This window comes from Chroicocephalus ridibundus, chromosome 2, assembly GCF_963924245.1.
Source record: "Chroicocephalus ridibundus chromosome 2, bChrRid1.1, whole genome shotgun sequence".
Lineage (NCBI taxonomy): Eukaryota > Metazoa > Chordata > Aves > Charadriiformes > Laridae > Chroicocephalus > Chroicocephalus ridibundus.
Genome location: NC_086285.1, coordinates 42318915 through 42332023, shown reverse-complemented (window position 1 = coordinate 42332023; position 13109 = coordinate 42318915). Strand labels below are relative to the sequence as shown.

Here is a 13109-nt window from a genome sequence, read left to right as displayed (position 1 = left end):
TTTGCCACAACTATTTCAGCAACCAGTGCAAAATTGCCCCAGCCACCGTGATGGGCCATCTCTTTCTGCAGCCCTTTACATTCACCATTAATGCCTTGCACAATCTTGCTGCCCATAGGAATGTAACACCCTTCTGCCTCCAGTGGGCTTGTGCTCTTTTCTGTTCCTCACCTCATTCATTCTCTCAGTCTTACCAATGTCTGCAATCTGATTAACCTCATAATGGGAGTGAGGGGATGGCGAGAAAAAAAAAAAGAGGAAAAAAAAAAAGGAAAAATGCTGTTTTAAACAAAAAAAATTTCACTAGAGACTTCAATACTGGGATGTAACTAGAAGACAAGCAGTAGAGCAGCTGAAGGCCTGACACTAGTTACATTCCAAGTCCTAGATCTCCTGGGTCACACTTGTCGCTACTATACATCTTCTTGCCTGATTTCCTAGACCACAAGAGTGCTGTTGAAGTTTGATTTTCCTCTCCCACAGTCCCCCAAGTGCAAGTAAGCATAAATACTTTTTATCAGAAGCCATACAATACAGGATGAGATTCTTAAGTAAGGATTACTCCATCAAAACCAAAACTCTACAATTCTTACTGATAAACAACTTAGAAGTAAGTCAAGGACACCAAGTATAAATGCTTGTATACATCATCTCATTTATCTCCTTTAAAAAGGTTATCAAGAACAAACGGGAAATAACGTGCAAATATAGTATTACAGCAATCAGTTTGATCAGAAACTTCTGACGAAATAACCTTTTGTGGTATACTATAGTATTGATACAGTTGCTTTAAAACGATGTCATTGCAACTGTATGCATTTTAGCAATCTTTCAAAACTATCTGCATCAGTTAAATGTTGCTTTAGTTAAATATATTGTACTTTCTCCACCATTTACAGGCCACTTCCCAGAGCAGTCTGTACTTGTTCAGAATACCAAATAACACACTGAAACTTTCTAGAAGTTGTCCACTTGAAAATTTGAAACATATGACAGATCCATAACAGTGATCACCTAAATTAGCACCTTAAAATTTCAGTGAAGATATTCAAACTGCATGTAAAACTTTTGAGGCAGTTACCCTGATGGGCTTCCTTTTATAACAATCACCACTGCCCTGGAGCTTTGCTGTTGTCTCCAATAACTCTGACAAAGTTCTGAGTCCATATCAGAAGTATTTTTCTTCTTTTCATCAATTCAGCTATTGTGAAAAGACACCTTCGATTTCAGAATTTATTTTTAATGTTTGTGGGTCTTTTTACTCCTGTGTGCACCTCTCTGTTGGATCCTAGGCATCAACAGAAAGAAGGAGAGACCCCAAGACCCCTCTCCTCATTTCTTCTTAAGAGACACTGGAATTAGCTCACCAGCAAAAATCTATTTCTCAGATATTCATAGTGGCAAGAGCATTAAATATCAGCAGCCCACCTGCCCCAGGAAGCACCTCTCCTTTAGCCCACAGCATTTATATTGCCTTTACAATTCTCAGTTCCAGATTCTCTGTGTTTCCAGCAAGTCCAGCAGCTCCAGAGGGAAAGATGAGAAATCCCTTAAACAATCATTTACACCGATACAAAGAAAGTGCAAAACACATCTAACATGCTGATTTGGTTTACACTCACTTTCGACTGGAAAAGTTGAAGCCCTTGGAGGAATCAAGGCCTGAATTCTCCACTGATTCACAGAAGCAAAGAAATTTAACAGGACTCTACATCATTAATCGTACAGCCTCTTTAATCCAATTACTTTGTATTTTCTCTTAAACAAATGAACTGCCAAAACTTGGCCTGGACCCAGTTCTCAGAACAGCTCAACTTAATCTCACCTGATCTATATTTTCAGTTGTGAAATCATGGAGGAGATTGGAGGGAGTAGGGGGAATCAAACGCCACATCTGCCCTGAGCTACAATCTCCATGCCCCACTCTCCTTTTCTCCCCCACCACCTCCCATCCCAGGGAGTCCAGGTTAATAAAGGAAAGAATATTGCATAAGGGATGTTGCAAGTTAAGCATACAGATCCGTGATTTATTCTCCTGGCAATGTCAATTAGCCCCTCATGCACAGAAAGTATGTATTAAATGCACTCTAGTAACCATTATACTTTCCACAAATGCCTTGGAAGACCAACTGCATGTTGCTGAAATTTGCAAATTGGCAAGAGAAACAAGAAAACCCCTCTGAATTCCACAGTGTTTATTTTGACAGTTGTAGTTTATTTATAGTACTTGACAATACATGTTCTCTAGTTCATCTTGTAAATTAATGAAGTCAGTATTTAGACCTCCTCTGTTAAGCCTCAGAGGGAAAAATAAGTATAAACTTATTTCATTCAAATAAATATACAGATTGGCAAGATTCTACTATAATGACTAAATTACATCATTAATTTAACTTAGTTTAAAGCACTTTCTTTGGTGGAGAAAGCATAGCCCTTAACTTTGTATGTGGTGTGCAAGTCTGCACAGATGTGCAATAATCTCTTAACCCATTCATATTAAACGATATCTTCTTTTTGTTTAGAACATTAAATACTTTTAGAGAGGTACTGTATGGAAGGCTGGTCTTCCACATACAATTACAGAAGAGCGCAGGCAGAGGCTGCAGAAGTTTTGCTATGCCCTAACTCATCGATAACCTTAATCCATCAACGTAACTTGTACCAGTGCAGGTGAGCCCTGTCTCCATTTCCAGCACAACCCCCCTCGACAGCAGGGCCAAAGTTAACATCTTGTCAGAAGGCATCTTATCAGCTTTCAAGAACAACCCATTCTTCAGAAACCACAAAGCTCTCGGTCAGTCGCAACCTGCCCTTGTTGAAATCCTCAAACACAAAACCATCCCCTAACACTTTCTCAGTCCCCTAGACTAGCCAGTTCTCCGTGGATAATTTTTGTCTTCATATAAAGAGACAAGACAGATTCAAGCCCCTAAAGTACAAATACTCCACACAGTGTTTCCTCTTTGTTTCTATAAAGTACCATATACATATCATGAGTATTTCTTAAAATAAAATCAGACATAACCTGCATATGTGTACAGCAATACACATATCCAATACAAAAATCTAGACAAGAGGAGCTGGAATACAACGGAAATGAAACCAAATTAAAGACTGCATAACCAAAAAGAAATATTAGAATTTGTCAGATAAAACGTATATGCAGCACCATAAACACAGTTGCACAGTGCCCTCCAAGGGCAGCAAAGCTGAAAGTCAAATAATAAAATTAAGTGGTATACAAGAGAGCGTGCACAGAAGGGATTTCAATCCTCTTTGTTCTTAGCCATGATACAATTTCACAGCCGCTCTCAAGATTCATCGTTCTGATGTTTGGCATGCAAGAGCACAGAATGCAGTTCATTTGGGAATTACTGAGCCAGGATGTGCCAAACAAAATCTACCACAGCGTAAGCCAGCTCCTGCCACAGCATCCGAGGAGCCTGGCCATCAAAACATTTCTGATTTTGAAAGGGGAGCCAATAAATAAAACCAGGAATACCTCCAGAAAGGTGAATCCCTGTAAAATTAACTAATCAATCCGCACTAAAGAAGCTGCTCCTGTGCAGCTATTGTCTGAGTACATCAGGCAGAGGACTTCGCCTGCAGGAGCTGCTACCTACACGTACTTTGAATTCACCGAGTGTAGAAACGGTATTATTTTTATGGTTTGCAAGCTAGACCCTACACAGCTGCGGAGGATCTCTAAATTAGTTAATACACCGTTTCAAAAGGAAGAGTTATTTCTCCAGGGATCATGTGCCAAACAAAGGGGGGAGGGAATGCTGAACCACTAGTAGTTTATATGACAAAAGATATTTTTCAACTACATGCAGCACTAATTACGAAGGTCCTTCCTACCCTACGGCTGGAAACTTCTCAGAGAAAACGCTCCCATTTCATAGAAACGAGGGAGGCTGGGGGGGATGGAAAGTACTAAAATCACTTTTGTAAGCTGATAATTTTCATTAAACATTATCTGCATTTTTTATTTCTACAAGGAAGTAAACCCCAGAATTTGTGTCATTCTTGATCTAACCATTTCAGTGTGCACATTAAAAAAAAAAAAAAAAAAGGGTCATACCAAAATTAAGCTTTTTAATTACAAAATGTAAGACCAGAAAGTTTATGCTAGAATATTACTAAGTTCAGGAAGGACTATTCCAAGCATGAAAATAATAAACTATAATATCAGTGTTGCTTTTAACAGCGACAATCCACCCTTAGACAACACACTAGCTTTAAAAGCAAAAACACTTAAAGCATTATTGGAGTTGGAGGTATTGAGAAAATACATTTGCAAAAAATTACAAGCACCATAAAAACAAGTGTAATCAGAACAAATGCCAGACTTTCATGGTATGTAGACAAAGTATATTAATTATAATACGAAACTATTGAGTTCAAAACAGCCTTTGAGCCACACATTTTCTGCAGACTTCTCTATAGCCAAGAAATCTTAATTCCACATTGCAAAGTTTTGAAAACTATGAATATTATACACATTATAGCGAAGAGCACTTCTCCCCGCTATCTATACTGATATGTATATTTATTAAGTGCTGACAGTTAACTTTCACAAGACTCTTAGGGAGATCTGGTCCTTATTCTGTGAATTTACAAAAACTGGCCTGAAGGAGCCAGGAAACACAACTGTATTTTATTATTATGTAAATGATGAATTTGTGATAGCATTTCACTCTGAAAGGAGGGTAAGCCTTGCAGGCAAATGCCTCCTTCAGTAAAGATTTTAAAATTATTTTTGTTTAAATAACAGCTGGTCTTGCCTATATGGACTTAAATGAGCCATGTGGAAGACAAACTTGTTTCAGTTTGGGTAAGAAAGATTAAAAGACATTAATTGTAGTTAATATCCATTTTGGTCCCTCTACACAGATGGGAAAAATAACATTAAATTACCATGCTTACATACAGTCAATACCAGACACCCAATAAAGCACAGATTCAAAGCCCTGCTCATAATGCAACCGACGCACACAGTTCCAGGAGAACAGCTCAGCTGCAAGTTAGCCTGAAACAAAGGAGATTTACATTCATTTCTCCACTTTGCCACAGACTTCCTGCGTGACCTTGGACAAGTCACTCGGTTTTTCTGTGCTGCAACCTCCCATCCCTAAAACAGGGAAAGACATTTCTTTCATAACCTCACAGCAATTCGCAGATTTACTATCAGGAGATGCTTAGATGCGGAGGTCAAATAAATGACATAAACAGAATAAACAGTACTTAAAGCTTTAATTAACTTTCGTAAAAGCTTTGAAAACCTTGTCACAGCGACAGAAACAAAGCTTTGGGCACAATACTCACAAGTGTTACCTACAAACAAAGATCAGGTTTCCCTATGTAGCCAGATAGAACTGTATTTTGACAGCCACAGACACAGACTTCCATGACCCAAAGCAAAGACAGGACATACTCCTCTATCACCAACACATAGAAAAGACTAAAAGTCCAAAGTCTTTTTTTTTTTTTTTTTTTTTTTTTTTTTTTTTTTTAGTTCTAAAACAAGAGTTATAACTTTCTGGTATAATACAAAGTAGGAAAAGAAATCACCAGGTACCCTCTTAAAAGATTTGGAACACTTCAGGTCCAAAGAGTTATTCTCCAATTCACATTAACCACTAACCACCTTTTGAACTTTAAAGCCACATTTAACTTTCATAACTCAGTATTAATATCAGGAGTCAAATCATCTTGCGGACAACAGAATATTAAGGACCTCTAGAGCACCAGCCTACTGAAAACAATGACGAGGTTAAGAATCATTCAGAAGTAGACAAATGCTACACACGTACTACACTAGGACACTTGGGAGGACAGCATTGCCTCCATCAGGTATCCACAGATTTGTGACGTGTATAACACACATCTTTTCCGAAAAGGTCTTAAAGTCCAAAAACCTATTTTTTAAATGCAAGCCAAACATATACTGCGCTTCCATACATGTACCCTGCACCTCTGTACAAGTAACCGCACTAGCCTGCATAAAATCAAAATCATAGCCTGGAGAGAGAAACATAAGGGGCAAAGGGACTATATGGGATGATGAAGGAGTCAATGATAGACAAGGACAGGTAAGCTTTTGGGGGACACAGACAAGCTATGGAAAACCAGAAGCAAGGAAACTACTGAGGGGAGAGGAAGTTCTGGGATAAAATTCCCCTCATATTACCCACATATGTGTAAAACCCACACAGCTGCTCAATCACAGGGTGTTGAGTGTGCTTGGGGTTTGGTCTTTTGTTGTTTTGTGTTGGTTTTTTTTAAAAAAAAAACCACCAAAAAAACCAGATGATCTGTGGGTTACACTCACGAAAATACGGTCACTGCAAGCTACAAAAATAAAAATGAAACTCATTTGTTTTTAAGCTATTTTGTTTGAAATATCAAATGGTTTTCATTATTTGTAATTGCGTCTTATATGTGGTGTTTTATAAGAAGAAAAATAAAACAGTTCTTACTAAAAATCATTTACAACCTAGAGCTTTTTCTTTCAACATGCAGAGCTGCTCTGGGATGTGTTAAATATCTTGAACTCCCATTACTGCAATAAGACTGGAAAAAGAACAGCACTTTGCAACGAGGCCAAAAATTAAAGTATGGCCAACAACGAACTGCTATCAAACACCGAACACAGCACAGAACAGGGGAAATTACAAAGATGGTGGTGAGGGGTACAAGAACAAACATCCAGTAGAAAAAAAAAAGAAAAGAACATGACATTTCCAACATAACAGAGGATACAGTTTTGGATGCACATTTTCAAATGTGACTTCTGAGCCTTTGGCACCCCTAAAGTTGACAGCAGGACAGGTAATACCTGGTATGTATATAGCTCCCTGAATATGTTAAGTTTTGAGATCAGTCTGGCAGGAGAGAGTGAGATGACTATAAGGAGAGGACTGCCCTCCCCCTCCAGTGACTCCTGAAAAAAGTCAGTAGAGGCAAAAAGGCAGCAGAGAGATGAGTGGCTGGAGGTCAGAGAAAAGGTGAGGATAAGCAAAGTCACGAAGACAAGAAATTGAAACTAAGTTCTGGAACTATGCATTTAATACTTCCTTCACAGCATGCTAATAATGTTCATACAAAGGGAAAAAAAATAATAATAAAGGAAAGCAGTGACACTGTTAGCAGGCTTCCCCCGAGCAAATTTTGGCCGCCTTAAACATCACGCAGCAACCAGAATGTCTCACTTGCTTAATCTCTTCACACTCTCAAACTGACTATTTCTATTTCTTTTTCCACGAGAGGTGAACTTTCCCTGTAACTGTGACAACTGAAGTTCATCTCACTGTTGCGGCAATCGCCACCTGCGTACCCTTTTACAAACCAGCTGCTGGAGAAGCAAACCCCCAGTGCTTGACTGGGCAATTGGAACCTTGTTAGCCACAAGCAGAGCTGCTCTGCACTCTCGGCACTATCTTCACCGAAGTAGAATAGCTTCACCCCAAGATGAGCAATACCAAAACTCCTTTGGTCACACGCACAGACACACACAAACCCCTCCATTCACGTTTTCCTACCTATCAACATATTGAGAGACAGCAACAATTACACCAGTTTCACGTATTATTTGCAAGAGCTGCCAGCCTTCGCTGTCACTCACCTGAAGGTCGAAAGGAATGCAGAGTACTCGTAATTGCATTATGGGCGAAGATTAGTCATCACTACTTGTACTATGAACTGATTTTTACCATTAGAAATATCTATAAAGGCCGAAACAACACAAACTTACTATGTTGGCCTTGAAGTGCATTATCCTCAGCGGTCTATGCAATTAAAAAAAAGAAAAAAAATCACAACCACATTCTATTTCACAGGTAGTCTGCTAGCTCATCTTTACCTGTGAATGATGCCAGTTGAAACAAGGACAAAGTAGGGTTCTAATATTATTTACACAAACCTGCAGATGAAGCCTGCAATCTGACATGCTCATACACTGTCACAACTTTTGGATAGATTTGCCAAGTTCAGACTGCAGTCCCTGCACCTTGATCATCCAGGTTCAGTTATCTACAGAGCAAGCCACAGCACCTGTCTGAGCTGTGCTTCTGGGTTTCTTTCCCATGAAAAATCAGGATATGATGGGAGGAGGAGGGATGTGGACTTCATCCTGACACAGAGCCAGGATGCAGACAGGACAGACACCTCCAGCCCAAGAGCTGGAATCTCTCATAATATTCAGGTAGTCATTGCTGTCACCAAAACCATATTGTCATGGCTAAAGATTTCAGAGCTCATCAGTTGTCTTCCAAGCAGCGCAAAAATCTTAGTATCAGCCTAGACCCCTGCTCACACGCCTCACCCCATCCCTCCTTTCATTAATAATGATCCTTGGGACTGGTACTGAAATAGTGGCGCTGGACCTGCCAGGCTAACTCTTGTGCTAATGCGCCCCTGCAGACTAACAGCAGCAAAAAGCTTCAACGGAAAGGTTCGTGTGCATTTGTGGGTGACTACTCAGTACTAAAAATACCAACTTAAATAGTTATTTATAAACAGAATTTTCTCTGATTTCTGCCATTACCAACATCAAAGGGCCTCAAACTCAGCCACAACAAAAAGATAGGAACAGAGTTGCGCTTTGGCAACTACAGCCAACACAGATCAGACCGAAAGCCACTTTCCTCTTGAATAAACAAGCACAACCAAAGTTGTTACACTACTACTGTCTCCTCTCCAAACGCAAAAAAGGCTTGGGCCACCGTGCAATGAACCAAATCAACCTGCTAGATGTTTTAAACAAACAGTGCAAGTTTCTAAAACATACTTAAAAACAAGCTGCCCTATAAAAGGGCAGCAGAATACCCCTGCTTGTTATTTCATCAGCTAACACGTGTGCTCCTGTAGGGCACCCACGGAGTGACGAATTCCCGCTTCTCTTCCACTGTAACTTACTGTTCACAACAGAACTCTCTGAGCTAAAAAGCTCGTAGCATTTTACTATTCTTTGCTTCCTTGGCAGGACTCTTATTTATATAAGATTAGTGCAGTCAGGCATTAGATTTATAAACCAGAAAAAACAAACAAGGAGAAAGTTTTGACACTCTTCTTTATAGGCCAGGTTCGGAAATATACACACAAAGCAGTGTAACAGATCGAAATGCAATTGTTCAAGAAAAACAAAAACAAAACAACCCCCCAAACAAACAGAAAACTCATATCAAAACACACACAATCCCTGGAGGGCTCCCCCCCTGGAAACTATTTAATGTCACCCAAACATTCACAAAAGTACTCTCAGCCACCTAAACAGCCATTCCTCTGCTCTATCCAGAGCCTCTGAGGACAGTGACAACACATGCCAGCACCGTTCAGCCCCTCGCCTTCCCCCACCCTCCTCAGGGAAGGAATCAACACCAACCTGCAGTTGGGAGGTGGATCTAAGGTGATGTCAGCCAATTCCTTCTGAATCCTGTGGCAATAAAAGCGAGAAGGAACAAAGGTAAGTCACTGTGTGGGATAGCAGTTAACATATATGCCTCACAGACGTACTGTCACCGCCTAGTTTGCAACGCTACATAAGAGAGAGGCACTCTCGGCTGTAGCCTCCCACCAGTCCAAACACACTAAGCAGGACAGGCACCCTGTTATGGAGATGGTCGGAAAAAACAAGACGGGCACTGCGGACTGAACCCAGGCAGGTGCATGGTTGTACGCTGCCACAAAGATGCCAACCACACAGGGGCAGCAGGAAAAGACTGTCCGCTTTACTCTGCCAGCCAGCCTGTAAATGAGGGAAAACCTCTGCAAATGCAATGCACCAAGTGCTTGGAGGAAAACTGCAGTCTGAAAAGGAATTTTGTCTTGCTGGATTGAGAGAAAGAGTCATTGCCAAACTGGCTCCCCCCCTCTCCCCCCTACAGCTTCCCAGCACCATCCTGAGAAAAAACACCAGCCCCAAGGGACTGAATAACTGCACCGTTCCCAAGGACATTTAAAGGAAGGTGAATGTCTATTTCCAAGGCTCTTGCACATTCCTGCCACCTTCAATTCTCCCCTCTCTTCACCCTCAAGAGCCACACAACATCCCCACTTCTCCTCTCTCAGGACTCCAGCCGCTCCCTCTCTTCGCCGCGTTCAGCCACCACCCTGTCCTCCCTGCCCAGACTATTCTGGGCTCACTCTGCTTTTGCCACAGAACGCCCAACCAGCTATCATCCCCTTCCCTGGAGTCCCATTACTGTCACTCAGGCTTCCCCTCCAGATTTCCCCACCCAGCACTCAGTCTGCCTCCCTTCTCCTTCAAACTCAGCCAGCATCTTCTGCCTCCCTTCCACTTGTCATACATGAGAACCACAGCCTTTTCGTATTAGGCAGTTTACAATCTTCTTCATAAAATAGTTAAGGACACGACACATAAACACTGCTTGCCACTACCTATGTCAGTTTGCCACGGAAACCTGAAGAGTAGAGATCAGGAATAACCAAACTGCCCAAATTCTTACAAAGCCACAGAGAACTCAGTTGCGATGACAGAGCATTTGCATAAAACCCCAGTCACTTTTGACACCTACAGATACGACCTCTCTGCGCCACTTGGCAAAGCTGTTCAGTGAGATGGTTTATTATTCTTACTGAAGTACGGCAAGTTTGCTTGAAAACTTCCATTTGTCAGCTTAGCTCCCTGGAGCAGGATGGTGCTGAATTCAGGCGAAAGACTGAATAAATGAGAAAGGCTAACCATTTATTTAAAAAAAAATAAAAAATGGAGTGGCTCTAAAAGTCTGCCTAGGTGAAGAAAACTGAATGATGTAGCTGCTCTGGAATCACTATTCTATGCAGGCATCTCTTCCCCATGTAGACATTATTCCGGAACAAAAATGATTTCACTCTCAAAAAAAAAAAAACCACCCCACCAACAACCAACCCACTCTGTGCTGTGAGCAAAGACTATTTCAGAGCAGAATGTCCACAAGTGGACCTGCTGTGGGTTATTTATTCTAGTCACCATCCAACCAAACACAGAAAATTCAATATAGGTGATGAGCAGACAGAAAAACAGTAATATATTTGGGCAGAAAAGATTTGGGGCTATATTACACTACTTGCACTGGAGTGCACTACCCCACTGCAAGCAAACTCAAAACTCTTCACAAATGTTAATTAATCCCCAGAGCAGTCCTGGAAAGAAAAAAAGCCACTCCAGATCAATCCCAGCCTACAGAGAGGGAAACTGATGCTGAAATGCAATGCCTTACTCAGGACCATACAGCTTCCAGTAGCAGAGCAGGAATTAAGGTACTACATGCCAATCCTACACCATCCCTATAACCGATGCTCATAAACAAAAAGGAAAAGCCAGAAGAAATAATTGAGGGACAGAATAACAGCCCGGAGGAAGAAAAGACAGGAAAATATTTGGGATGGAACGAAGGAAGATGCAGGAAGAGAGAGCAGAGAGCAGCCAAGTTGGGCAGACACTCACTGCACAGAGACGCTGAAAAAAGTGAGACAATGGCAGCTTCATGTGGAAAGGTTGAGTGTAACAGCTAGAGACAAGGAATGGGAGCAGCAAGGGAGCAGTGGGGTAACGGATCAAAATAAAACAAGGAAGGAGAGAAGATGCAGCGAATCAGTGAGAAAACTGACTGCAGCCTCACCTCTTGGCACTGGTAGATAGCAGCTTAGAGTTTTTACTCATGCTGACTTTGCTTTCCTTCTTCTTAGGCGTGCTTGTCTCTTTCTCTGTCTGTTGGTTGGAGGATGAAGATGAGGAGGAGCTGGTGCTGGCCCTCGAATCGTCATCCGACATAGCGACCCCCCCACCACACACCCCAACCTGGAGAGGAGACACCATGGGGCGTGGGGAACAAACAGTGAACACAAACACACACAGAGAAAGGCCGCTGACAATCTCGCTCTGTGTTTGGGTCACACTCCCTTTAAAGGGTCCTCGTGTCTCCCTCTCCTCGTCAGGCCCTACGGTGGAAGCAGAAGGAGCAGCAGCCTCCCCTGCACTAGTAACACCGTGGAGAAGGGGGACTTTTAAAGCTTCCTCTTGGAATGCAAGTGCGAAACAGCAGGAGAAGAGACTGGAACGAGGACGACGGCAAGGATCAGGAAAGCTCAAAGCAATTCCTTCTAATCTCCCCCAAACTGCACACACAAGAGGAGCCATCACCACCCACCACTATCCAGCCTAGGGGTGTAGGAGATAAAAATGGAACAGCTCTGGTCCCTTGGGTTCCCGGGAGGCACGTGGGGGAGGTGGGAAGGGACGGGGCTGGGGGTGTGTGTGTGGGGGTGACCATCACCAGCCCTAAAATGGAAGTGGGGCATCACTGGCAACGGGGCGGGGGGGGGGAGACCCCGAAGGGGGATCAGTGACCTGTGGTAGGGAAACCCCTGCCCGCTGGATAGCCCCTGCTGGATCGGGCCCTGGGAGCAGGGACGTGGGGGTGGGGTGGGGGAACGAAGGGGACAAGCTCAGCAGGGAGTGGGCTGCACGGCGGGGACCCACCGAGGCCCACTGCGCCGAGGGACGTGCCAGCAAAGGGGGCCGGGGGCAGAGGGTCTGTGCTGGGGAGCGGGGGGAGGAGAGGAAAAGAAGGGCCAGGGCCTACGAGGGGTGAGAGCGGAGGGGCCTGGGGAGGCCGGTGGCAGGGAGGGGGGCGGCGGGTTGCCGGGGGGAGGCAGCCCGGTTTCCTGCGGGCACCTCAGCGGCACAGGGGAGAAGGGCGAGCACGGTGGGCTACCGAGGGCAGGTCCGGACCCGAGAGGGGGGAGAAGCCGTCGGGAGGAATGGGGGGCCAGGCAGGGCACCCCGGCAGAGTTAGGGGGGGAGCCAGGGGGGGCAGCCGCGGGCCCCGGGGCGAGCGGCGGCGGGGCAGCAGCGGGGCCGGGGGTGGGGGGGGGCCGGCACACGGCCGCCTCCCTCCTAGGGCCACCGGCCCCCGGGGAGCTCCCCTGTCCCCGCCGGGCGAGAGCCGTGGGGCCCGGCCGAGCTCCCCCGGCCGCGGGCCCGCAGGGCCGGGCGGCGAGGGGCCGGGGGGACAGCGGTACCTGACAGCCCCGGGCGCGATCCCCCCTGCCCCGCCGGCTCCGCCGCCTCCCGCCCCATCGCCGGGCCGCGGCCGGCCCTGCCT

General features: G+C 44.1%; 1 protein-coding gene across 4 annotated transcripts in view; it reads right to left on the bottom strand.

Moving 5' to 3' along the window:
- LOC134511360 (ubiquitin-conjugating enzyme E2 E1) overlaps positions 1 to 13109 on the bottom strand; it is a 46685-nt gene that overhangs the window by 32515 nt on the left and 1061 nt on the right. For 2 of the 4 annotated variants that reach the window (XM_063325177.1, XM_063325180.1), the window contains exons 2-3: positions 11625 to 11803; positions 9386 to 9436 (exon numbers count right to left, since the gene is read on the bottom strand). In XM_063325177.1, the coding sequence (XP_063181247.1) occupies positions 9386 to 9436; positions 11625 to 11803 (230 nt within the window). The remainder of the gene's footprint in view (positions 1 to 9385; positions 9437 to 11624; positions 11804 to 13109) is intronic. The other 2 variants (XM_063325179.1, XM_063325181.1) reach the window with 1 other exon arrangement.